This window comes from Aplysia californica, unplaced genomic scaffold (assembly GCF_000002075.1).
Source record: "Aplysia californica isolate F4 #8 unplaced genomic scaffold, AplCal3.0 scaffold00739, whole genome shotgun sequence".
NCBI classification, from domain to species: domain Eukaryota; kingdom Metazoa; phylum Mollusca; class Gastropoda; order Aplysiida; family Aplysiidae; genus Aplysia; species Aplysia californica.
This window is the reverse complement of record NW_004798009.1, coordinates 289,752-315,709: the sequence shown is the minus strand read 5'-3', so window position 1 is coordinate 315,709 and position 25,958 is coordinate 289,752. Positions and strand designations below refer to the sequence as shown.

At 39.7% G+C, this 25,958-nt stretch overlaps 1 protein-coding gene across 1 annotated transcript; it reads left to right on the top strand.

Annotated features, from left to right (window-relative positions):
- Nucleotides 1-2,014: 2,014 nt before the first annotated feature.
- On the top strand, nt 2,015-20,673 carry LOC101864335 (protein adenylyltransferase FICD). The gene is made up of 5 exons (XM_005108970.3): nt 2,015-2,540; nt 11,496-11,747; nt 13,301-13,577; nt 16,225-16,336; nt 17,410-20,673. Exons 1-5 carry the CDS (start codon nt 2,048-2,050, stop codon nt 17,911-17,913), a joined length of 1,638 nt encoding a protein of 545 aa, XP_005109027.1. The 5' UTR covers nt 2,015-2,047; the 3' UTR covers nt 17,914-20,673.
- Nucleotides 20,674-25,958: the final 5,285 nt, after the last annotated feature.

Genomic DNA, 25,958 nt, shown 5'->3' with positions numbered 1-25,958 from the left:
CATACCCACCCACCGGGCATGCTCGCTAACCTCAGAACTGATCCCTCTAGGGTCATTTACAGTAAAACGAGGGGGTGCGAATAGCGAGACAGAATAACCACTTCCTTTTTCAAAAATCCTAAAACACATTTGTAGTCGGACTCGAGTCCGAATAACAATTTTTCATATTCGGACTCGAGTCCGAATACAAATAATTCTTATTCGAACTCGACCGAATATGAAAAAATGTTATTCGGACTCGGGTCCAGAAAAAAGGATGTGTCTTCGTTCTATAGATCTAACGTTCAGTGCTTCCAATTTTCTGCCATTTTTTAGTTTCCCCAACACCTTTTCTGCCGATCCGATGCCCGCCGCCTCATTGATACGCCCCCCCCCCCACCCCCCATGTTTCCCACTTTCTTTGTTGTAGAAAAAGGTAAAATTGAAGATTAGCAGACCACCTGGCACCTGCATATTATGAGCTGTGTAAAAAAAAAAGACTGATTCATTCAAATACACAAGCCTGTGTCATCTCGATTGTTTGTAACCAAGAAAAAGTTATGTTGCTGTGTAGAGCTGAGCATACGGCAACTTTTGATTCCATAGACCAGCGCACAATTCATTACGTAGATCTATGTTAAGATTAGCTTATAATTGTAATAATGATCAGTTGCCAGGGGGAAAAAGACTGACGCGTATGCGACGTTCAACGCCCGGACCGATAGTGCCCCCCACCCCCCTCCCTGACATGCACACAGCCACACGTGTGCAGGCCGCCCATCTGACCCCGACACACGCTAACGAGCCATCTTTAATTGCTTCTGATGATCTCTTGACAAATAAACATTTATTAGAAGCGCTATAACTTTTCAGGCCGGCCTCAAATTCATCATAAGATAAAAACTCGGCTCCTACACAAAACGCCTTTTTGCCCGAAGTAATCCCGGTCTCTACCCAGCCTGAGGCGAGTCACGAGTGAGGCAGGACAGGAAGTCGGAGTCACGAGTCACAGGAAGTCGGAAGTGATGTCATGCTGGACAAGAATCAGAGTCCGAATAACATTTTTTCATATTCGGACTCGAGTCCGAATAATCACTTCGAAAGTTATTATCAGACTTTACAATACAAGGTAGGAAGCTCCATATGTGATTCTCAGATTTCATGGCATGATAACTAAGCAGCCTACAGTCCTACAGCTGCAGTAATCAGTGTCAGTAAAAGATTGTCCTTGCACTGACCATGCTTGTAATGAGTGGTGAAACCAAGTCCAAAGCCACACTGCCTAGCCTATAAATCCTAGAAGTTCTCCTGATTGGAGAAAAACAAAGAGATCTAGAAATCTATATCCATAATTAACGAAACTGACAAGACTCTTGGATTTAGCATATGGCCATGGCACAAAACGGAACAAACGGAGAGTGAAATCTTGAAGAAGATCCGCATCATGGACGAGTTCACAGTCCATAGCCAAGCTAAAAAGGCGTTGAACTACTCGTCCTTTTGAATTATTTTTCTGCTTCGCCTTGGCTCTCTGTTGGCAAGGCCATTGACAACCCATTCATAAGAAAAAGAATATGAACAATTCTCCTTGCCATTAGTGTACGCTTTTAAACAATACGAAGACTTACATCAAAATCTAGGCTGCTAATGGAAAGCAGACGATGCACACTGTTCTTCCAACACCAACACTGGTCGTCAGTCGTCAGCTGTGCCACGTTCAAAGAGAACTTGGTGTTACAATAAATACAAAACACAAATTTATTGTCTGCTGATTTGAGTGACCCCGTTCAGTCTTTCCTCAAAACATGTTTTTGTTTCAACAGACAGAAGTATAACTTCTCATCCTCCAGGCCTACTTGAAAATTCTAGTCAGGAAAAATAAAAATCAAGTTCTTACTTATTCTATAATGGTGGTGTTATCGGAATAAATACCTTAAAAGTTTAAAATATCAGGCAAAGTTGGCCTTTAAACTGCGACTTAGCTGGGTCAAATGATTTTAGTTGGTCTTTTGTCTCCTCCCTTGATTTCACAGCTCAGTGATGATGTACACATCCGGTCCTGGAGGAAATGGCCGCTTTGATTGAGAGGAGGAGGAATTGTGTTATGAAAGAAGAAAGACCTTCAATATTGGTTGAAACTAGATGGTCTTTGAAGTGGAAAACTCTCAGTTCTTTTTCATTTTCTGTTCCGTCTAACTTATGTAAAATGAGGATTCAAAATATTCTCATAGTTACTGCTGCTGCAATACTTTTGTCAGGCTTGTCGTTCGGTGTAATCACAACTTTCCCTCGATTCCTCCTACTGTTTCTGACAAGTGTCGGAGTTTATTCCGAGAATAATGTTAGTTTAACTGGTATGCCTCATGATTGTGTTCATGGAAATGAAGGTTCATGCCACAAAAGTGGTTATAGTTCAAACGAGTGGTGTAAAGGCAACATCCAATCCACTGACTCGCCAACAAGTAGTGCCGAAAAAGATGATTCCATTTATAAAAAGTCATCAACTTTCTATGATACGTCCATCAGTATTCGATACAAACAACGTTTTCCAGCTGGAAAAGGTATGCTTATATTTATACCATGCTAGTTTTCGATGCTGTTGGGAGAGGGATGGGTAGTAGATAGATCTAGATCTAGATTCTAGATCTACTTGAAGGGATTGTGATAGCAGAACAGTGAGTTGCCCATTTATTTTTGTCAAAGGGAGTGTCTACGTACACGGTAACCGGGCACGTAGCCTCAGGGTCTACGTACACGGTAACCGGGCACGTAGCCGCAGTGTCTACGTACACGGTAACCGGGCACGTACGGTAGCCTCAGGGTCTACGTACACGGTAACCGTCAACCGGGCGTGAAGTCTCAATGTCACGTACACGGTAACTGGGCGCATAGCCTCAATATCTACGTACACGGCAACCGGACGCCACTCATTATCTACGAACACGGTAAGCGGGTATTTAGTTTCGTGGGGGAGGGGGGGAGCCTTCAGCTAGGTACACGGTAACTGCTTTACTCCCTTCTTGACGTTGACATTAATGTTTCCTTTTTCACCGTGTAGTCTCAATGTCGCGCATACACGGTAACCGTGCCCGTAGCCTCAATATCTACGTACACGGTAACCATGTACCTAGTTTCGGGGGTGGGGGGGGGTGCGGAAGGGGGCTTGAGCTAGGTGCACGCACGGTAACTGCTTCGCTCCCTTCATGACGTTGACTTTTTTCCCTTTTCACCATGTAGTCTCATTGTCACACACACGGTAACCAGGCACATAGCCTCAATATCTACGTACACGGTAACCGGCAACCGGGCATGTAGTCTCAATGTCACATACACGGTAACCGGGCACGTAGCCTCAATATCTACGTACACGGTAACCGGCACCTCTCATTATCTACGAACATGTTAACCGGGTGCGTGTTTTGTTTCCGGGGAGGGGGGGGCTTGAGCTAGGTGCACGGTAACTGCGTCGCTCCCTTCATGACCTTGACCTTTTTCCTTTTTCACTCCGCTTTTTGTGTGTTGTGAGCGGAATGTAATTCCAAAAATGACCCCAATCTACCCCCTGTCATCTTTCCTAAGGGAGAGCAAAATGAAGTGACACTGAAAATCTGCGAATCTGGAACAGAAAGCTAAAATATAGATGTTTACAAAACATGTAATACTATCACGAGAGAGAGAGAGACAGAGAGAGAGGGGGGGGGAGAGAGAGTGAGAGAGAGAGAGAGAATCTCTTGATGAGGTCATCTCTCTTAAAACAAAGGACAATATAAAAACAAGCGGATCCTAGACTATCACCCATTCAATGAAACACGGACCTTTTGGTTAAAAAACGCGGCTTACTAGGTATGAGTATGACGGATCCCAATTCCGTACAGGGCTTGCTCCAATGCACGCTTTTCCGTAGCAGGAAGCTCTAGTAATAATCAAAATTCTAAATGCTAAAATTTGCTTCCAAGTTCAGTTTTTGTCATCCGATGTTGCCTTCAACCCCACCCCTCCCCCCGACTGTACCTTTTTAAAAAATCAATATTCCCCTATTCCGGAGCCCTATACTTCGCGCAGCGCACACGTTGAATGAACTTTAGTGACCCCGTGCGATCATTGGTACTCACAACAATGTGATGCGAAAGTACAGGTTCACTGACCGGTCACGATGTCGAGCCCGACAAGACGCTTCTTGTATAACTTTCTTTTTTTTCCGCAAGTGAAAGCACAGGACAATGATTTATTTTCCTGGTGACACAGCGTTTGTAATGCACAACCTGTATGTTACAAATGTTGCGTTGATCAGACTGCTGCCGGCAAATTTCTGGGTGGTAAAGAAAGCGAAAGTAGATCGAGCTTCGGTACCACGCATACACTTACGCTTGCCGCCAAAGAACCCTGTTCATACCTAAAACTATCTTTTGTTTTTGAAAGAGTTAGCACTTGCAACAAAATAAGTTTATATATAAGTGCCGAAGATTAGAGGTGTTAGTGTTACAAGAGAGTAACAAACACAAAAAGAAGGAAGAGAAAGATAAGGATGATAGATGTTGAATAGGAGAGAAGGAGCAGACCACACCAGAGCACCCACCAACCACCCATTAATACTATCTTTACGAACACCACACTTACTATAACACACAAAAATACATAAACACACACAGAGAGAGAGAGAGAAAGAGAGAGAGAGGAGAGAGGGGGGAAAGAGAGAGAGGGAGAGAGAGAGGGACACACACACACACACACACACACACACACACACACACACACACACACACACACACACACACACACATCATACATATACACGTGTGAATAGCCTCTAAATATATTTAATAATACTTAGCATGTTACACACACACACAAATCACACAGCATACACATTGGATAAAACGATATGAGGATAGCTTTATCGGTTGAATTTGTCAGAAGTAGACTTGACTATGACTTTGTACATGTAGTTACATTATAAACAAAAATCTCCATAGCCTCACAACGATATTCTCTCTGTCTCTAAGCACACACAAATCACACAACATACACATTGGATAAAACAATATGAAAGCTAAAAGAGCAAATAAAAAATGAATGACCCGGGACATATTAAAACTAGAGAAGACAGTCAAAATCAAACATTGAAAAGTACATCTTTAGCTATGGTCAACACCCAAAGGCTATAGTATTTGGTCTAATGCTTGCTTTTCTGCACCAAAAGGTGTGACATCATAGCATTTTGAAAACCAATATCATCTTATTTAAATCACATGGGTCTCAACTCAGAATTCTAATAAAGGAGGAACTTTCTGTGTGATCGCTACAGAAGCCCATTTTCACGAAACACCCATTATTATTATACTGTTGAACCCTAGAATGCTGAAATGAAAACCATCAATTTATCTAAGCAAGGTTATTTCACACCAATTTGAGGGTTTGTGAGATAATTTCAAGTAAGAGTCACGCACCAAATTTACAATCTTGATTACGTACAGAAAGTCAATGGTGGCGCCTGGGGTCTTGTGCGACTTATTAATATTTTCCCTTCATCATATTCGCCTGTATATATAAACTATATATATAAAAATGAATCTTGCTTTGAGCCTAGAACCAGAATATCGACTGTCATGATTCATATCATATATATAGGCCTATATAATAAACGTGAAAGACAAAAATTAATGCTCTAACTCAAAGTACAGTAGAATAGCCCAAGTAGACCTATTCAGTGTAAGAGGTGTAAGAACTGAGGGAGGGCAAGATGCAGTGATACTGAAAATCTGCTAATCTTGTACGGAAAGCTAAAATATACTGCCACCAATCCAATGAAACCACGAACATTAAAGCCGTTTTTACACAAGGCCTGCACCCACGCACACTTTACTTAGCAGAGAGCTGTAGTAGTTATCAAAATTCTAAACATTAACATATTTGCTTCCAGTTTCAGGTTTTTTTTGTCCACTGGTGTTGCGTCCAGCCCTCCCCCTATCCCCGAGTGCGTCTTTTTTTAAAAATCAATAATCCCCCCCCATCCCCCTCCACCATTCCTGAGTCCCGTACTTCACAGCGCTCAGAACGCGCGCAGGTTCATTGACCGGCCACAATGGCGAGCCCGACAAGACGCTTGTATAACTTTCTTTTCTTCATGTTGCCCCTATAAGTGACGACACAGTGACAAATATTGATTTACTTTCATGGCGACACCACGTTTGTAATGCCGAACCTGCATGTTACAATAATTGTTGCGTTATCAGACAATTACTGACAAATTTCTGGGTGGTAACGAAAGCGAATGTAAAGGCTTACTAGACGCTCTGTTATTAAATTTAGTGGGTATCATGCTGGACTATAGAGCGGTTGACCCTCGTGCGCCCTCTTCAAAAAAGCGCGAACTTTGCGAACAGAGTTAGAATCTACCCTACTTGTGTGAAAAACAATAAAAGTGACACTCTTTTTGGCTGAGTGAACTATCTCTTGAACCTTCCGGTTACCGTGTATGTAGACCCTGAGACTACGTGCCCGGTTACCGTGTACGTAGACCCTGAGACTACGTACCCGGTTACCGTGTACGTAGCCACTCCGTTTGTCAAATGAATTCGATCACATGAAGTCAAATAATAAATACTGATGACGTATTTCCGCCATCTATTTTTTTCATCTTCCGGGGTTTCCTTCACCAGTTGTCTAGATCTCACCATGGCAGGCCCGCTTTGCCGTTTAGCGCGCGATGGGCTACGTCACTAGGTTTCATCGCCAACTGCTTGGGCTGCACGCGTGTGTGTATGCACGTTCGTGTGTTTGTGTGTGTGTGTGCACCCGCTTGTTGTGTGTGTGTGTATTGTGTATACAACTTTAAGGAGAAGGTAAATTTATAGAACGAGAATTGATGAGATTGTTTATAGATCCAAAAGATAACACATTAGTACCACCAAAAAAAAACCACTGCGAGATCTAGATCTAGATATAGACTTGTTAACAATTACTGGCGAGGGAAACCCAAAAGTTTTGGCTTTGGGGGAAACCCCGAAAGATGACAAAAATAGGTGATGGAAATCTATATTTGGGCCAATCACAGAGGTGTGCTCGGTGCTCACTGTAGCTTCATGATGTAATTCGATCTGCAATCTGCATGATGATCAGAGATGGCATCAAGTTGATTGAATGATGGGTAAAAGTGCATTTTTGGTGTGTAAATTATTAAAGACTCCCTGTACAACAATAATACAATAACACGCTATTACTTGTGTTTGTAACACATTATTAGACCGAAACAACAATAACACGTTAATACTTGCATTTGTTTGTAGTGCTTTAAACGTTTGTAGTAGAATTGGGGCGAGCGGACGGACGGGTTCGTTACTCGCGGACTCAGTCAAAGCGAGCGGGTAACGGACGGCCATGAGAGCGAACTGCGAACCTCAAGACAGTTCGTTTTTTGGGTCCACTCCACAATTTGACTCGCTCAGCGAGCGGACTGTGGACCTCAAGCCTCAAGTCAGTTCGTTTTCTAGGGTCCGCTCCCCAATTTTATTCCCTGGGCGGACGGGCGAACAGATGAACTCTAGCTGACAAGATGCTCGACGCGAGGTTAGGCCCACGGTCTATTGTTTGATAATTATTTTAGGCCTAATGTTTCAAACCACTAGCGGTGCCACAGGGAGTGAGAGAGGCTGGTGACGTAGTACTATGTGTGTAGCCTTTCACCTTGTGAGTGGGCACTCTGTACGTTCCAATTATCTCAAAGTCTGGGGGTGGGGAGAAATTTCCGCCTTGAACGTCGAGCTACAATGTGAGGCAGGAGAGTGATAAAAAATTGGGGGGGGGGGCGTGGGGTTGTAAGTTGTATGCAATGGAAGGAGTCGTTCCCGTCTGTCCGTCCGCCCGCTCGAATGCATGGAGTCTCTCAGTCCGCCCGTCCGCTGGCTCGCTAAACGAACTGTTGTCTCTGTCTGATGTGTAGCGAGTAGCGAACTACTCTTCACAAGCGGACGGTTCGTTACCCATCCGCTTGTTTGCAGGTAGTGCCAGCGAGTAGTTCGTTACTCGTGGACGCTAATTTTGCGAGCCCGACCCAACCCTAGTTTGTAGCACATTAATAGGGGATAATTGTCAGCTATAGTCAATGGCCAGCTCTATTCAGACTCGAATATAATTTTTATCTATTTGGACTCGAGTCCGAATATGGGTTTTATCTATTCGGACTCGGGTCGGAAAAAAGGTTTCATTTATTCGGACTCAGCTTCTAAGTGAGTATGTAGGTGTAAGGAGGTTACATTATATAAATGTCGTAGGTGCATTCTGCGTAAAACCAGAATTAGAATTAGAATTGCCTACTCATCATCATCATCATTGCCTTTCTCACCCTGGGTCAGGATATAGGCCACGAACATACACTCTCCACCTTTCCCTATCCTGTGCTAGTCGCTAGATGTCACTCCACGTTTTCCCACTTTTCTGTACATCCGTTTCCGTGACTCTTCTCCAGATTCCAGTAGTAGAATTGCCTACTAGGACTGTGTAATTGTGAAAAAAAAGTCAAAGGACTGCACTCTCATTAGATCTACCCTATGGCAGTGTCTAAGTACGCGGTAACCGACAACTCTGGGTCTTTCCACAACCACTATAGCATCATCGTTACTTCCACCACCATTTGTCTTTCCACGTGTTTACTTTCATTTTGTGGGTGCTCTGGTGTGGTTCGCTTCTTCTTTCCCATCAAACATCTATCGTCCTTATCTCCCCTCCTTCTTTTTTATATATTTCAATTTGTTACTCTCTTGTAACACCTCTAATCTTCTGGCGCTCATATGACCTTATATGCAGTTGTGAGCGCCGTAAAACCTCTACTAAAACAAACAAACTTTCATTTTGTTGTGTGTTATAGTTTTTCTGTAATTTTTTTTTTATTACATAATACAAAATTGACAGCTGCGGCGTCTTCCCAACACATCTTCCCCCCGCAAGCCGAGAGTGCAAGATCGTTACGAGCAATCTCATTGGTCGACATAATTAACTTTGCCTCCGGCAAGGTCAGCTCAACTTAGTCGTTCTGTTCATACTAACTAATGATGCAGGGATGGTCTGTTTAGTCTGAATAGTCACTTCGATAGTCAATAGTCCTTAGTATGACAAGAGACTCCTCGTCATGAAACCTGTTGCGAAAAACAGACTCTGTAAGCCGATAAAATGAGAGGAAAGAAATTACGTAAGACTCGGCTGTGCACACATGAGATTTTCTGCTTTCCACTTTCATTCATCTTTTTGCTCTCACACCATCATGTACATCAATGGAGCTAACCTTGTTAATTGTTCTTTTTTTCCTTGATTTTTTCTCTATAAATTCTTTATATTTGGGGCTTTCACGGACATGACGAATTATGGAAATCTCGAACACTATTTCCAATCCCTGATGAATTTGAGTTACCTATGTCAGACTGTTTATTATATGTACCCCCCCCCCAAATAGACCCACCTCTTCGTGGTGGGGGGGATTAGTACTCTTCGAATAGGAAAAGAAAAAGAGGAAGCTAACGGGTCAAGGGGTGACCCCGAAAAGAGACATATTACTTTACTATGTTTCTTACTCTTTCTATTTATTGTCTTTATTGTTTTATTTTATTACATTTATTAACTTCTCTTTTCTCCTCTCTCCATCGACAACCTTTCTTTGACCTGGAGTTTGGACGGGTATTGGTGGGGTGGAAAGCAGAGGTTCATTGTCAGCACTGTACTGGATGTGACTTTACGTAGAGAATACCCAGCTACATACATGTATTAAGCATGCACTTATCGGAGAGCCCTATGACTGCGGAGAAGGTGCAGAGACCATTTGCGTCTTGCTTGTTGACAACATTTACCCTCTGGGATCTGCCATGCCTTCCCCTGCCCCCATCTCTCGGATGAGAGGACTTGGTTGCTCGGGTAGGAGGGGGGGAAATCTAGCTTCCAATTGGTATTATTATTTACTATTCGTATTATTATTATTATATTATAATTTTTGTATTTCAGCAACACACAGCAACTATGCTCTTAATAGCGTCTTTCTCTTCTTTATCTCCTCAAACAACTTCTCAATATAATACAACAGACACCAACATACCCATTCATTTTTCTTACAATCTCTCTGTGATGGAGTTGGGTTTTTGTTTGTGGCATTGCACCTACAGTCACTGCTTTATCTCCTACCCCGGGATGGAAGGAAAATCACAGAACCACCAGTTTTAGATGCTATTCACAAATGATAGAATCCCATACGAGCTGAGACGCCGCCTCGGTTTATTATATGTATATATATATATATATTATTAAACTTATAACCCCACCCCATTCCACAAGCAATCCAGGAATGGAGCAAAGTATGTCTTGCCAATTAGTTTGTTATTGAGTTGCCCATGTCTCTTTAGACAGTTGAATTGTTTTGTATCTATATATGATATATCAGTGAATTTTTTTAGGAGGAGGGAGGTGGTTGACTTGATTACTTGATTACTTGATCCTGAGAACAACATCCTAGCACTCCAAGCATTGCCATATACGTGCTGTGCTCCCCGCTCTGATGTCCTCCTCAGAGTCCACCTGCTGATTGTTCAGGTGTTCATTTGGTTATTTAGATCTAATAGCCCGTCTTTCCTTCCCCTGCACCATGCTTGTTCTGCCACTTTCGCTGAAGACACCCAGAGTTTGTTCTTAAGTTAGTGTAGACGTTACAGTTTTATCTAGTTTGGTCTCCTTTAACCTCTTCGCTGACGCGCTTGTAGAATTTACAGGCCTGAACGGTGTATCGCTGTGCCTATTGCCCGTAGAATTTACAGGAGTGTGACAGAGATTGTTTTGAAAGCAATTATAAGGGAAGTTACTGCTAAAATCTTGTAATTAATCTTGAGGTACCTTCCCTTATGTTTACCACAGTTTTCCCCCCATTTGAAAGCGTTAGATTCAGATTTCAGCTCGAAGAGAAGATTAGAAATAGACGTAAATCTAGATCTAACACATCTACCGTACAAAATTATTTATTGGCAGTAAACACAGATGGGCTTACAATAACTTACATGTATATTTATGGATTGTATGGGCGTTGTATAAGGTAGGAAAAGCCTCTTGTCACTTTTTCTTTACCTGCAAACACTCACACAACATGTATTCCCATTTTTTTTGTCTCCGTTTATCATGACTTGGCATCATGTTACTAACTCCCTCCTTCTCTCTCTTTCAATGAAATCCCCCTAAAATTATATCAATAGAGAAACTTCGTTCAATGCTGAATGTACATGAAGAAATTCAGGAGGAAATATTCATATAAAAAAGTTATGGGAGGTAGAGTGGGGTCACCCCTGAGCTGCCTTGGTTCATTGGATTGCCCGCGGCACAGGGACTTATTTACCTGCAGCATTGAAGGGGTTAAAGAACTTAAATAGACTTCATTTCTAGAACTTGAATATTCACTTTGACTCATGATTCAATACCCCCCTTATCTTTTCTCCAAAATTCTTTATTTGTCTGCACATCAATGATATTTTCAATTTGCCCTCTTGTTTCAGATGTGAAAAGAGAAGCTGTAGCTGCAATGAACATTGCCCTAGATCTTCAGAACCAGGGTAAAACTGAGAAAGCCATGAAGATTTTCCAGCATGCAGTTGCCCTTGACCCTTCTCATTCAGACATTTTGACAGCTTTTGGAGAATTTTTAGAGTGGCATGTGAAAGACATTGTCAAGGCTGATCACATGTACCACGTAGCGCTGGAAAACTGCCCAGAACATGGGAGGGCTTTACAAAATAGAGAGAGGACAGGTAAATAACTAAATAGCCCTTAATAGAGGTAGCTATTTTAAGGATGAAGACGAAATATTTACTCTCTGCATGTATCAAGATTGGGTATCAAGATTGGACAGATTCAGAATAGAATAGGGATAGGACAGGTAAATAAATAGATTCTGCATAATTTATTTATGTCCCATCTACTCACTGTCTGGAGTGTAGATGGGTACTACAAAGTAAGAGAGGACAGAGGTAAATAATTAAATAAGTCTATTTTAATTTTTATAATGAAGGTGAATGGTGTACTATTTTTTTTTTTTTTTAAACTGAACAGATACTGAAATTTCAGTACCTGTGATGTAATGATGTAGGTTCTTCACTGGGAGATGTAAAACATTTCCAAGCAAGATGTAGAAACTTTTTTCACTGGATGATTTCCTGATAAGGATAGGGGTATGCATATCCTGTAATGTAAAGATGGATTTTTGTTTATCTTATATTTTAACTAGTATGTGCAATTTGGCTGCGTGTGTTGCTTGTCTAAACATGTGGTTTATTGTACTGGTGTTGCAAGAATAAATTCCAGTAAGTCTCCAGAAGAAGGAGAGTGAGAGAAAAGAAAAGTTTATGTAAATGTAGAAGAAACAGTATTCATTGCTTTTGTACGTTGTACTCAAGGAGGACTATAGAGTTTGTCTTTGTCGTGTTACCCAATGGAATACAAGTCTTAGATTTCTGTAATGGCCACTGTAGTGTCCTTTGACTGTTTAAGTCTTTTTTTTTTTTTGGTCTCTAATTTGTGACTTCAGTTACAACACTGTGTATCCCTTAGTGCCTAGAGTGGCCTGGAGAGATTAAACAAATCAACATTGTTGTCTCAAATTAAGAATAACATTTATTATTGAAACTTCTACAAAAGTGCCTAATGGAAAGTAACATGTCTGAATGAAATTGAGCTGAGTTTTTCCGCATTCTTTTGGTATGTGCAGAGCTATCAGTGTTTTTTTCATACCATTTCATATTATATCTGTCAACACTGTGCTATACCATGATTCCCTGGAAATTGAGATTGTTTCAGAATGGTGTCAGATCTGCTGGGATAATAATGTAAATGATAATGAAAAGCGCGTAGAGCTTGCTGCTGTTTGTGGGAATTTGCGCTATACAAATTGCTACCTAAAACATAACACATCACTTTGATCTTGTTACGTGAAAAGATGTACCTGCTCTCCAATGAGTTTACTGCCTTTGGTGCATTATTATAATCTGAAAGACTGTTATACTGTCTTAAGTGCCTTATCACATAATTTTCCATGATTTATTTTCTTTATCTTCATCTTATCGTGTAAAAGATTTCATATTTATTGTTTTTAAATCTGTTAGTTTCCACTTTATATATGATTGTGCACCTTTGGTTAACCCTAATTTAGTCTTGCAATCTTTTCATAAATATCTACTTGTATTTTTCTTGTTCCTTGCATGTAATGCAAGACCTGTGCCTCTTTAGTTTGAAATGTTGGAAATATTATTTAATGAATGTGAATGTCTCTTAGGTTCTTATACTTCACGTTCTATTTTTATGTCAGGTCCTATTGTGGAAGAAATTGATCAAGCCCTCTTCAGTCGCATCGACCAGAAACGCTCACTGCTGTACACCATACCACACCATCATCCAGGTCTAAGGCGGGCAAAAAAGGAAGCTTACTTTGCCCATATTTATCACACCAACGCCATCGAGGGAAATACCCTCACTCTCGCTCAGACGAGGTCTATTGTGGAGACACGAATTGCGGTTGGGGGAAAAAGTTTGCGAGAACAAAATGAAGTTCTTGGTTTGGACTCTGCTCTGAGTTTCATAAACAGGTCAGTGAAAGATAGCTGACTCTTTGGAATTTATCTCAGTTAATTGAATCTTTTTGTTGATTGTCTAAAAAGTACTTCAAAGTTTTTACATAAAGATGGTCGCAATGAATAGATGATTGTAAATCTTATACGCCCCCAGTGACAAATTTTAGGTCATAATGGAGTCTTGCTGCTTTGACTCAGCTTAGTGTACGCGTCCTTCAAAATAAAGAAAATTTCCAGAGCGGCCTATGTACGACATTTTGCATGGTGTTGAACCGACTCAAGACCATCCACGTCCACCGCATCAGACCAGCTAGGCCTAACCTATTTTTGACCCAATGTGTTATGATTATGAGAACAACAGACTGCACAGGCACAGGCAATTTATTTATTTACATTTTCAGCTTTGTTTCTGGTGTGTAAATCTATAGAGACATTTGTATAGGTCTAGACGAGACTGCCTTTTTAAAAAAAACTACGCAGAGGCTTGAGTCTATCCCTGGCATACATTTGAGCTCATACGAGCCAGGTGACCGAGGTATTGCGCGAAGGTTAGATCTAGCCTATTTTTAGCTCTCAAGAACGAAGTAATCTAGATCACGTGATTTATTTCCATTTTTTTGCTGTTTTTCAGCACAAATCTACTATTGTACAACATATAATAATGAGATACAACTATGTTGATACTGTAAAGTGCAATGAAGAAGCAAAAATGTGCTTAAAGATGCAAATTTCCTTCCAAAATGTGTCGAATCGAGGCTTTCTTAGTCACCTGTACGACTGACGAAAAAACGAGCATGCTGGAAAATCGCGTAGTCAGGCAAAAGAAGTCAGTGATGGACGAAAACGAGCTCATTTGCCTATGAGCCTGGCCTGCTCCCACCAAAAAATTCCAGTGGACTTGGGGGCCTTATCAAGGCCAACCTGGGCTGAGTGCAATGAAGCATTCCAGCAGACAGATGAAGGTACTGGGTAAAGTAATTCCCATCCAAAGAAATGGAACTGGTGTCTTTTGCATGCATCGGCACTGCCTAGCGATTATACCACAGACACGCATATGAGGAGTAATCCAGCTTTGTTATCTTTCTGGGTTCTTTTACAAACTCAAATAGCATATTTAATGCTTGTCAAAAGCAAATACCCCATCGCCCACAGAAAACTCTAACATGTTGTAGATTGACAAATGTGTTTAATACATGTATAATTCGGGTAAACTAAGAGCGATATTGGTGAAAATAAAGGGAAGTAATTGTGACTGTACTGTGGTTGGAGAGCAAATTACTTTCACGATTTTATTGTTGCAGATTCTCTGCTCATAGGATTTTGAGTTATACTGTGTCCATGTCTCTTTTTGATCCTGTTTAACCATCTGTTGCATATGAAGTCACGGCAATATTCCTTTGCGATGTCATCTGCTTTTGTCGTTAGGATGGAACCAGAGATAGGAAAGGACATGGCACGTGCTTGCTGGAATCATTGAAACAATATCAGTCAGCATGATATGTTTTCAGATTTGGCAAAACAGGCTCATTTTCTGTATGGTTGATATCGAATGCTGGCTTTTTTTATTTTATCTGGATTTTTTTTTTTTATGTGGAAAGCTTTTTGGGGGATACCAAAGCCCTTATAACACTGTAGAACATGACGTCTTGTCACCTTCTGTGAAAATCTGTTGTTAGGTTTCTATTGTCAAACAATTTTTCATTAAGGTTTCATTTCTCTGCCATCACAAAAAGTACCCGGTATCAGTAAAAGGATAGATAGTGCATGCGCTTGCACTGTGTCAAAGCAAGAGAAAAGAATATTGTTGCTGATGAGCTTTCAACTAAAAATTTAAATTGCTGTTTTGTAATGTCATGATCTTGAAAATGTAACCTACACTAGTCAGAGCTGGACACTCATCCCTCTTACGTATTCTGTGTAATCACTTCCAGATCTATAACATCACTTTCAAACAACCAATCACACGCATACACACAAATGCATACTAAGACCAATATGATTCACACACAGTACAGTCCAATGCGGTATGATACTGTCTGGTCTTCAATTACATTCCACCACCCAGCACCCACTCTCACATGGCTAGATTCCAGTAAGTTCTAGTGCCTTACACACACTACAGGTAATGTCCTATGATGTGTCTCAGTGCCAGCAGTGTGTGTGTGTATATATATATATATATATATATGTGTGTGTATCATGCTGTGTAGGGGCGAACCTGATGGCCTCATGTAACCTGATACTCTCAATGATGATGAATATTTTGTTTTCCATCGTGCTGCAGGGCGATTGGCTTTCAAGACAATCTAGAGGAAAGATTTGATGATGGAGGTTTTTTTTTTAAAGATGAAATGTTCAACGAATCTACTGTTGAGAAAACGGTGTTGCTAATGTAAAGAAGATATAGTGGCTCTGTCAGGCAATGGCATATTGTACGAGCAATCTATGATTTTAAGTTTTGCAAGTTCACGTTATCTGTGCCCGACTGTACTATAAATCAGCTTAGACCACTGTGAATAAGATATTGAAAAATGACCCATTTTTTTTCCATAATTTTTCAATTTGTAATTGATCTATGGTTCCTTAATGTTATTCTGGATAATGATGACAGATACTGTGTATGACTTGTAATTATGGTGTCTATTCTCCTTTCTTGTTTCAGCACTCTTGTTGGCCGCATTGGTCGACTCACGCTTCAGGACATACTGGACATTCATATCCGTGTCCTCGGATTTGTGGATCCCACAGAGGCTGGAAGATTCCGTGCCAACCAGGTAGTCTTCAGAGCTATATGTTGCGCTTTAGGAATGAGAGATCCACCTACATGGGACTCATTGAAACCTTAAACTTCTCAACTAAATTAAAAGTCAGCCCTGACAAATCCGTTTTATTCAAAGGTTTATTGTATTAATTGATTCCTAAACTAAAGACCTTTGTGTCCTTGCTTACCACTGATTTGTTTGTTTTTAATTTAGAAAATTCTTGTGTGGTTTCTGAATGAAATATCTAGCAGAGTGACACCATGATGGACGAGATCTACATATATCTGGTTCATGATATTGCTACTAATTTACTAGTCCTTTTTTGGTTATATGTTCTAATATAGGACCTGATAAATGTGCTTTCTCTTTAAATCTTTTAAACATTTATTTCTGCTGTTAAAAGTTCAGACCCTTAAATTGTTTTTCCGTCTGCAACAGACACTGTGATGACTGGCTTTCAAAGCGCCTGTCCACTTCACAGCAACCCAGACCAGAGCAACCTAAGCTTGTGTAACAGAATGTTCCTATATAAAAGCTGCGTTTAACAGCTACTTTTCCTCTAACAGCTACCATTGTTGCCATAAATTGTCTCACAAAATGTTTGTTTGACCATCAAAACTGTGAATACCAACACTAACCTATGATTTCAGCTTCCGTGCATCCCTCCTCTCTTCGTAATCTTCTCACAACACCAACTCAAACCAAAAGATACACTACACGGAGTACAGGAGCTCTTCAGTTCACACCTTTTTGCAAAGAGCCGCCTCCCTTTAAGAGTTTTCCAGTTTGGGGGGTGGGGGGGAGTGGTGTCTTGACTACTGTGCGTAACATTACCACCCTGTGATCGAGCATTGGTTCACGTAAAAGAACAAGCTCTTGTAGAACCTCAGTCACTACAATGCCTATGCTCTCTGTGTAAAGTGTAAAGGATACGACTGCAAGTTTCCAGCTTCTGTAAACCAAATTTTATGAACTAGTGTATGCAAATGGGTTCTTTAGATGAAAGTATATATCTATAATATAATATGCATGCAAGGCACTCAATTTTTTCATTTTTAATCTTTGTCTTACACTTCTTTTCCCAGGTGTATGTCGGCGACTTCATCCCCCCTGCCGCTGGAGAGCTCAAAGATCTGATGGATCAACTGGTGGAGTGGCTCAACTCAGAGGAAGCCTCGAACCTCCACCCCATCGAGTTTGCAGCCCTGGCACACTACCGACTGGTCACCATCCATCCGTTTTACGATGGCAATGGACGTACGTCACGTCTGCTCATGAACTTGATCCTGATGCAAGCTGGATTCCCACCAGTCTCCATTGAGGTCAATGACCGACTGACTTATTATGAGACGTTGGAACAGGGGAACAAGGGAGATATCAGACCTTTCATCAGGTTCATCGCAAAATGTGCGGAGAGAACTCTAGATGGTTATTTGTTCGTCACGATGGAGGATTACGAGCTGACATTACCATCTTCACATAGAACTCGTGCTTCTGGATCCAAAGACAGAGTTATATACGTCGATAATGAATTATACGAAGATGGAGACAGTGTAAATAGCAGCTCCGAAGAGGATGGTGGTTCTTGATGATGGCTTTTTTCTTGTGTGAATTGTTTTGTGATGTTGTATGAATTACCAATTCTATTTATTTATTTAACCTTTAACTTCCATATTTTGGGGCATTTCAAAAGTACCCATGATATATACTTTTGGAAAGGTGAAGGAATATTTTATCTTTCAATAGATCTCACACACATGCACACAAATGCACCCCCCCCCACCCCTCTCCACCTCTATCTCATTACCTCTTGATGTCTTTGCTTTATGCTCAGTGACATGAAGTTATTCTTGATTTAGTCCCTTCTTTTCTTTTAAGTCTGATAATTAAATCGTCTATAAAATGTATTCATACAGTTATTTGGTTGGAGGCAGAGGGAGCATCAATTCAAAGAAATAAATAATTAATAGAGATCTCTGGCACAAATATTCAGAATGTGTGAGAAGTCAATCAAGCTAAAATCCGAATTCCTAGTTGAATTTTCTTCAGTTTTATGAAATTGATCACTCATTGTCTTTCAACATATATAAATATGTGTGCTTGAAGAAATGCTCCGAAAGTTGGAAATTGGAGGATTTTGAGAAAAGGGCAGTTTTTAATAGTCAATGCAATGCTGAGTCCACTGCTTTAAAATTTCTTTAGAAAGCTCAAGTAGTTTCAAGACACAGCGCAGTTTGTGAGAGAGGGAGCAAAAACTAATTTTTTTAATGACCTCAAAGTTTTATATTTTGTTCCCCTTTGTTGTTAAGATAATTAGTTTTGGAATATAAAGCAGTCAAATAAAGCGACAGCTTTTTAGTATGTGCTGTAGAAAAGGTTATGCCAATGTTTTTATAAGGAATTACTTTTTTGGTCTCAGATGACCTGTTTGGTCTTTCGGCCCCTGACTCAAAACCAACACTGTCGACTTTTGGGTTATTTCTCTAAACATGCACACATGCATGTTCATTGTTCATTACTCTTTGTAAAAGGAAATCTCACTGAATAATTGCTGAATTTTCTTTGTACATAATTGCACGATATGGAATAGCTAGTTGTCTTCCAACTACACAGGGCGATGGGTATCAAAATTCAACGGTTGTATCTTATATGTTTATGTTGTAAGTCTGAAGGATAGAAATTAGTACTTGTTATCGTCTCATAAGATCGCAGACTCTGGTGGTGTTGTGTGGAATTCCTACCTCCTGACGACGGCACTGCAGACAGATGACTGTCATTTACTTTTTGTCTGAGAAATAAAACTACACGCATAGACCATTTCAAGTGCAATATATTTCGTCTCTCGTCATCCCTTGTGTTTTGTCTTGAGCTATGATATATTATATGTATCTATATTATATCTATATCCTCATTTTTACAAGAAAAGGAATGATTCTTTTGAACCCTGCTTTACAGGCTGAGTAACAGTAAGGTATAGCAGCTTCCCTCACCTTCCCCCCCTCCCCCCCCCTCCCCCCAGGTTTGAACCTAGGATACAACTTCTGGGGTTCAGTGGGGTGGAAGCTATGTCTTACAGGAACAGGAAACAGCGGGTTGTGAATGTCAAGATATCTGAAAACATGAGGGGTTGTACTTTTCCATAGAAATATTTAGTTAAATGTTCATTTTTGTTTCGACGGGGACAATGTAAAGTTTCTTCAGGAAAATGTTACAAACTTTGTGAGTTCGTCTATTTCAGCTGGAGTCTGAGCTGATGTGATTATGAATTCTTTGTCAAATCTTCAAGAAATCTGTTAATTTTTTAACGATAAAAACTATATTGTTGTGATACTGGGCTGAGGTGCATGACACGTATTTCTGTATGGCAACAAGACTTCACCTTTGTGTCATTATCTGTTTTTCTTCTTTACCTGATATAAAAACCAAAGTAACAACAAAACAAACAAATAAAGAAGAGATTGAGGAATATTGTTTTAGACTGATTTGTGGATTAAAATGTTTCCTCTCTCTTTACCAGCATCAACGGTGCAGTGGTCAGTCTCTTTGCATAGCCCACAGAAGATATGATTTTGAATGTGACTTGGTGAAATTATTTTATTGAGTGCCTTCGTCTGTCTTATGGGACACTGTATTTCACTCAGCTGACCCTGACATGCAAGTTGTTAGAAGGGTCCACCTCCAGAATTATCTGAATTGTGTCAATTAGAATGGAAAACCTTTACAATTAAAAAATATCCTTTGTTTTTGTTTTCTGTCCACTGTTAGTACAAGGATTGATCCATCCATCAGTCTGTTACATTACTTTTGAGATTTTCAGATAATGATATTATGTCAGCAGGTGTTGGTTGTGTCTGTTTGTATTCACATGTCATCATCATGTCAATGTACTTTGCTTTACTCAAACTAAGCTGACTAATACGTAGGCCAGTATATTATGTGTAGAATAAATGGCTATGAAGATTCCTGTGTTGAAAGTAGAACTGTGGAGGGGAGAGTGCTAGTACAACGTGTTGAAAGAAGATGCAGGTTCTAGCAGTGGCTTGCTTGAGTCATGTTATATAGATTCTGAGGCCATGTGTTCATACGAGGCTTCTCTCGAGCTGTCTAGTCATCATTTTCTTGGTCATCTTCTTTTTCTTCCGGAGAAGGTAGTTTTCTAGGTTCTCCAGCCACTTGGCTCGGTCCTCTCAGCAATGACAGCTAAATTGGGAGGTTCCACCTCTTTCATAACTTTCCAATGTCAGAAATGTCGTTATACCTTTTTTATTTCAATATTTTGGAAGGCCCTATCTGTTCTGTGTTAGGGCCATTCTATTAAAAGCGATTTGCAGCGACACATTTAAAGCAAACATGATGACCTGTTAATTATATTCTAAGCAGTAATAGAGACATTGTTTTTCGTTTTTTGTTGTTTGTTTTTGTGGAGGTTTGGGGGGGAGGGTTGCCAGAGAGAACTTTTAAATGACTTACTCTACATTCTAACCAGTAACTTACTTTGAATGAATCTATAGGTATGCACAAACCCTTTGGGATGTTTTCAAAAGTAATGTCAGTATGGTGACTCATGTATTATGGGATGGCCCTGTTTGTGGACAACCTCTTGAAATTTCGTCTTTCATCTCATGAAGCATATACTTTTGCTCCTACTGTGTTATGTAAATATTTCTGTTGACATGAATAGTTTATGAGCTTTATGTTCTTTGCTTTATGTTGACCGTAACAGACTGAAGGTTGTTGCTGTGATACAGGGTGACAGAATGGAATAAGATCGGGGGAAGAGAAAGAGGAGAAAGGATGGGAGAAAGAGAGTGAAAAAAATGATGGGTGAAAGTGGGGAAGAATGAGAGAAAGAAGTTTGGAGTAGTATGGTCCCATTGATTGAGTTCTTTTTTTTTTACTTGTTTGAAATGCGTAGCAGAAGTATCTTCTTTCTAATGGTAAGGGGTATTTCTTCAAGGGTTATCAATGTTCCAATCTGTTGCGATTTAGCCAGGTATAGCTGTGTCACCTGTTAAAAATTTTTAGAGGATGATGTTGGGGTAGGTGGACAAGAGGTTGTAGGAATGCCGATGTACTCCTTTCAGCACTCAGAGCTGGTTTGTAGACAATAGTGCATACTTTAAGCCCCACTTTTCATGGTTAGTAGGCCTATATATGCAAGCATGTCACATTGACCAAAATATTATTTAAGGAAAAGAATAATGGGAAATTTTTGGGGGAACGAACACTGTTCTTGCTAAGAAAATAATCATTGAGAATCTGAACAAAAGTGAATTCTGATCCTGAAGAGAGATGTGATGGTGTTAAAATGAAAGTAACAGTGTCAAGACAACATTGATCACCGTAATTTACAATCTCAAATTTTGTTGATACAAGATTTTTGCTTTATACTTGCAGTTTCTAAACAAGTATCTCATACACAATAGTTCATTGTGTTTTCCATGTTTTTTTGGTAGGGGTATTGTGAAGATATTTTTTCACTATTTTTTTTTTAACCAAGGAAGTTATGTTGCCATGATTGTCACAGCTTTGACCGAGACTTGAGTAAGCAGTTGGAGGGTGCCCCTGGTAGGTCTATATTTCTTTACTTTCCTTCTGTTACTTTTGTCTATCTTGCCTTTTCTATCCATTATACGACTGTAACTGGATTGCTGTGTTTCTCTTTACTCAGCTTATTCAGTAAGACAAAACTGTTGGAAATCCATGTGTTCATGCTGTTGTTGGCCACAGGCTGTGAGTGTGAGTAGCTGACATTGCCCAAACATAAACTGTGTGCTATCTTATACCAACTCAAATTTTCCAACTTTGGGGGTTTTTTTTAATTGTAGCTGTAGTATAAAATCTTCCCCTAGAGCTCGAAATAATTACGGCTAATGCTTATGTTCTGTTACATTTCAGTTCATATAGCTTTTAAAAAAATCTTCCCCTAGAGTGTGTCTTTAGGCCATTCCCAAAGGGGGGACATTTCTCGTTCAAGCATAGTAGAATTGTAAATGGGCTGACTCATGTCACGCTCATAACTGTGTCTGATCTACAACAGGGAACTGCTGCTTTTTCTTTCCTGATCCTTACTATTGTCATTTTCCTCTACTTCTTTTGTATGTTTGTCACTCTCTTGTGACCTGCTATTTCTGGGGGTACCTCGATAGTCGAAGCTGACCTTGTGCTGTTGAAACTAGAGAGGTGAGCAGTCTAAGTCTGATTCCCTGTAAAGACTTCTCTGTTGACACCCGCCCCTTTGCGCTCATATGACCTTATGCAGTTGCGAGCGCCGTAAAACCCTCTACTATTAAAAAGTATTCCCCTAGAGCTAAAAATAATTACTGTAAATGTCTATGTTCTCTTGAATTTCAGTTTGTTTGTACTAACCCTGGATTTCATGAGTGGAACTCTGTGTTTTCAGAGAGATTTACCCAAAACTGGAATAATGGAGTTCGTTCAGGATAGCATTAAGCTCACCAAATATCCATTTGTAGTACCTTCATAATTTTTTTTCATCCAGTCAAATTAATTTCTGTAGATTACATTCAAGAATTACTAGGAATAAATCAGATCTCTGTGTAGATTTCAAATTTTTCTGAGTTAAACTATTTGTCTTCAAAGGTGGGGTTGTGATCATTGCAGATGGTACATGTTCATAGCTGCTCCCCCTTTTCCCAGGATATGCTTCAAATTCCATCTGCTTACAGTCCCAGTTCAAATCTGGTCGGAGATCCATCGAGCAGAACCACACAGGTTGTGGAAGTTTTCTGTTTCCCTCATGCCCTCCATGTCCCTCTCTCTTACAAGTGTGTGAAAATTGCATTCCGTCTCCCCAACTTGTCAACCGCTCCAGTACAGAGGCCGGGACAATGCGCAGATCAAGCGTCAATGAATCCCCACCCCACCCCCACCCCCACCCCAACTTTCGCAGCCAGTTTGTCAGCCCTTTGTTGCCTTTCACCTCTGGGTGGCTGGGGTAGAAGATAAGTACACTCTCGCCTTACTTGCTTTCTTTACTGTTCAGTTGGTGCTCTGGTGTGGTCTGCTTCTTTTTTCCTATCAAAGTAATCAAACTTCTATCATTCTTATCCCTCTTCCTTCTTTTCTTTGTATGAATTTCTCTAGTAACACCTCTAATCTTCAGCATGTATGTGACCTATTTGTGTTGCAGGTGCTTTAATACTCTTGTTAAAACTTAGAGAAAGAAATTGGCCTCACATTGAGGTCAAAACCCAGCAGATTGATGTCAGTGCTTGAAGACTGATGAAACTGAGAAGCACAAACCAGCATCTTCAGTGTAATTGTTAAGCTCTTCCCCATTAAGAGCAGTGGATATGTGAATTTGATTTCCAAGTGTCAATGGACAAGTAGACTTAATCCAGCATAATGTACTCTTTGTGTTTGAAAAATTGGAGATGTTTCTGAAATATGAGTGAGGAGTTGGAGGGTGCCAATGACAATTCTCATCTTCTTTTCTTTCCTTCTGTTTTTTCTGTCTGTTTATCATGCTTTCTTTCCTGCTCTAAATGACCATTGTCATATCGGTATACTTCTCTTTACTCTAGCTCAAAATGTAAATACGAGCGTGTTTGTTGATTTTGACTGTGATATCATTTATACAACTTGTTCTTTTGGCTATGTTGTTACTAATGCTGTTTGCAAAAGGGGTATGTTTGTACTCTATTCATTATAGAGAAAATGCCATTGTTTTGGATGGTTGAAATCCTATCTTTAGTTTCTTCTGATTGTGCACATCATCCGCCACCTGTTCAGCTGAACGAAGCCTCAAATTTTGAAAAAAAAAGTTTATTATTGCAGTTTCTCAATCTGTGTGTCACAAGTATCAGTTATATGTGTTGAGAAATATTTTGTCAAAATTCAAATTCTAATTGCGGAAAAAGAAGAGGGAAAAAGATGCATAATGTAAGTGTAGTTGTTAAAAGAAATTATAGCAGTTATTTTCTCTTTCCTGAATTTTTGGTTCTGAACTTACAACAGTTGAACAGCTTGCCGATGACAAAAATTCATGTACATGTATTAACATGTTTGTTGCATTATGTAAACATTATCTCAATATTTCTCAAGAATTCTCAAGAAAATTGTCTTGTGGTGCTCTTTTGACAATTAATAAAAATAATATATTATTAATTATTTTATGGCACAAGGCATTTTGTGGTATATTATATATATACTTATAGTTTTGTGGTATTTGGAAAGATTTTGATCAGAAGTTTTCTGAGCCAGAAGGATTTAGAATGGATACTTTATTACAGTCGGGATAATATGGAAGTATACTGAGACAAACATTTGTGAGGCAGCGTGGTGAATCAGGCTCTTGTCAAAATAATCAAAGATAAGAAACTTGCATTTTTCCGCAGGTTTGTGAATTTTTATCAAATTTTTTTTTTTCGGCTCAACACATTTCATGCCCATAAAAAAACTAATTTGTGTGGGTTTTTCTTAAAAATGTTGATTAAAGGCACAAAAAAAGTAAATTTTCAGTTACCACGGACTCTAAAGTTATGGAAATAACTAATCTTTGGAGGCCATTTTCTCACTAATTTTGCCTCTGAAAACAGATGACCCCCACCTCCTTCATTCGTAAATATCTCGACTTGTTTTCAAGGTAAATGGATATTTTTTTTCATCCGAATAAAGACAAGTGAACAAGCTTTAACTTTAAGATGATATCAATAACTCTACATGCCCAAAAATTGACGAGAACCTGATTCCACCACACTGCCTCACATTTTGTCAGTTAAGGGAATTTTTAAGTGAAAGTTTTGAAAGGAGACTAAAGAGATAATTTGGCGGTGGTGGGATGGAAGTACTTTAGGATGTAGAATTTTAATTTATTAAGATGCAAGTGTATGGAAATAAAAATGAAAGTGTTTAAGGGTGGAAATTTTAAAAAATGGAAGATAATCGTGAGACTCGCAAAAGAAACGGGTATCTCAAAATTTCAGTACCTTAGTGAAAAGTAGATTAGAACGGATCATTTCTCATTTTTTAAAATGACAGTAACAGTATGTGTTGAGTTCCATTTTGTGAAATGAAAGCCTATATGGCATAAATGGAAAACTGAAAGGTTTTGAGAAAAGAGGACTGTTAATTAATGAAGATTTTGTGAGATTAAACTTTGTGGGGTAATTTATTTGTGAAAGAAATATTTGGAAGAGGGGTGAGACAGGTGTATTGTATTTAGATGTATAGAGTATTGCGATAAGATAGGTGTATTGTTGTGATATGAGTGTATTGCAATTAAATAGGTATATTGCTATGAGATGTATGTATATTGCGGGGAGATGGGTGTTGTGTAGTGAGATAGGTGTATTGTGATGGCACAGGTGTATTGCAGTTGAAATGAGATAGAAGGTGCATTGTGAGAAGATGAATGGTAGATCAGGGTAAATGAAAGCTTGATTATATTATTCTCTATCCAACTTGAAAGATGGTGTCCAGGAGGATGGATATGTTGACATTTTTGTTTTGATGTGTCTCCAGTATTGTACAACGTCGCTGTCTGCCACAATACATGATACGGTCCTGGACTCGTGTTTGTTCTTATTAATGGGCCTGGGGTGGTTTTTGTTACTGTAGTTTTGAGGAATATGAAACTTTTTTTTTGTTGTGTGCCCCTCTCTCTCTCTCT

Bases quoted from the DNA above. Each gene is read 5' to 3' on its own strand.
- LOC101864335 (XM_005108970.3), top strand. From the start codon at position 2,048: ATGGCCGCTTTGATTGAGAGGAGGAGGAATTGTGTTATGAAAGAAGAA. The intron at 13,578-16,224 runs GTCAGTGAAAGA...TTCTTGTTTCAG, and splicing joins GCTCTGAGTTTCATAAACAG to CACTCTTGTTGGCCGCATTG. The intron at 16,337-17,409 runs GTAGTCTTCAGA...TTCTTTTCCCAG, and splicing joins GAAGATTCCGTGCCAACCAG to GTGTATGTCGGCGACTTCAT.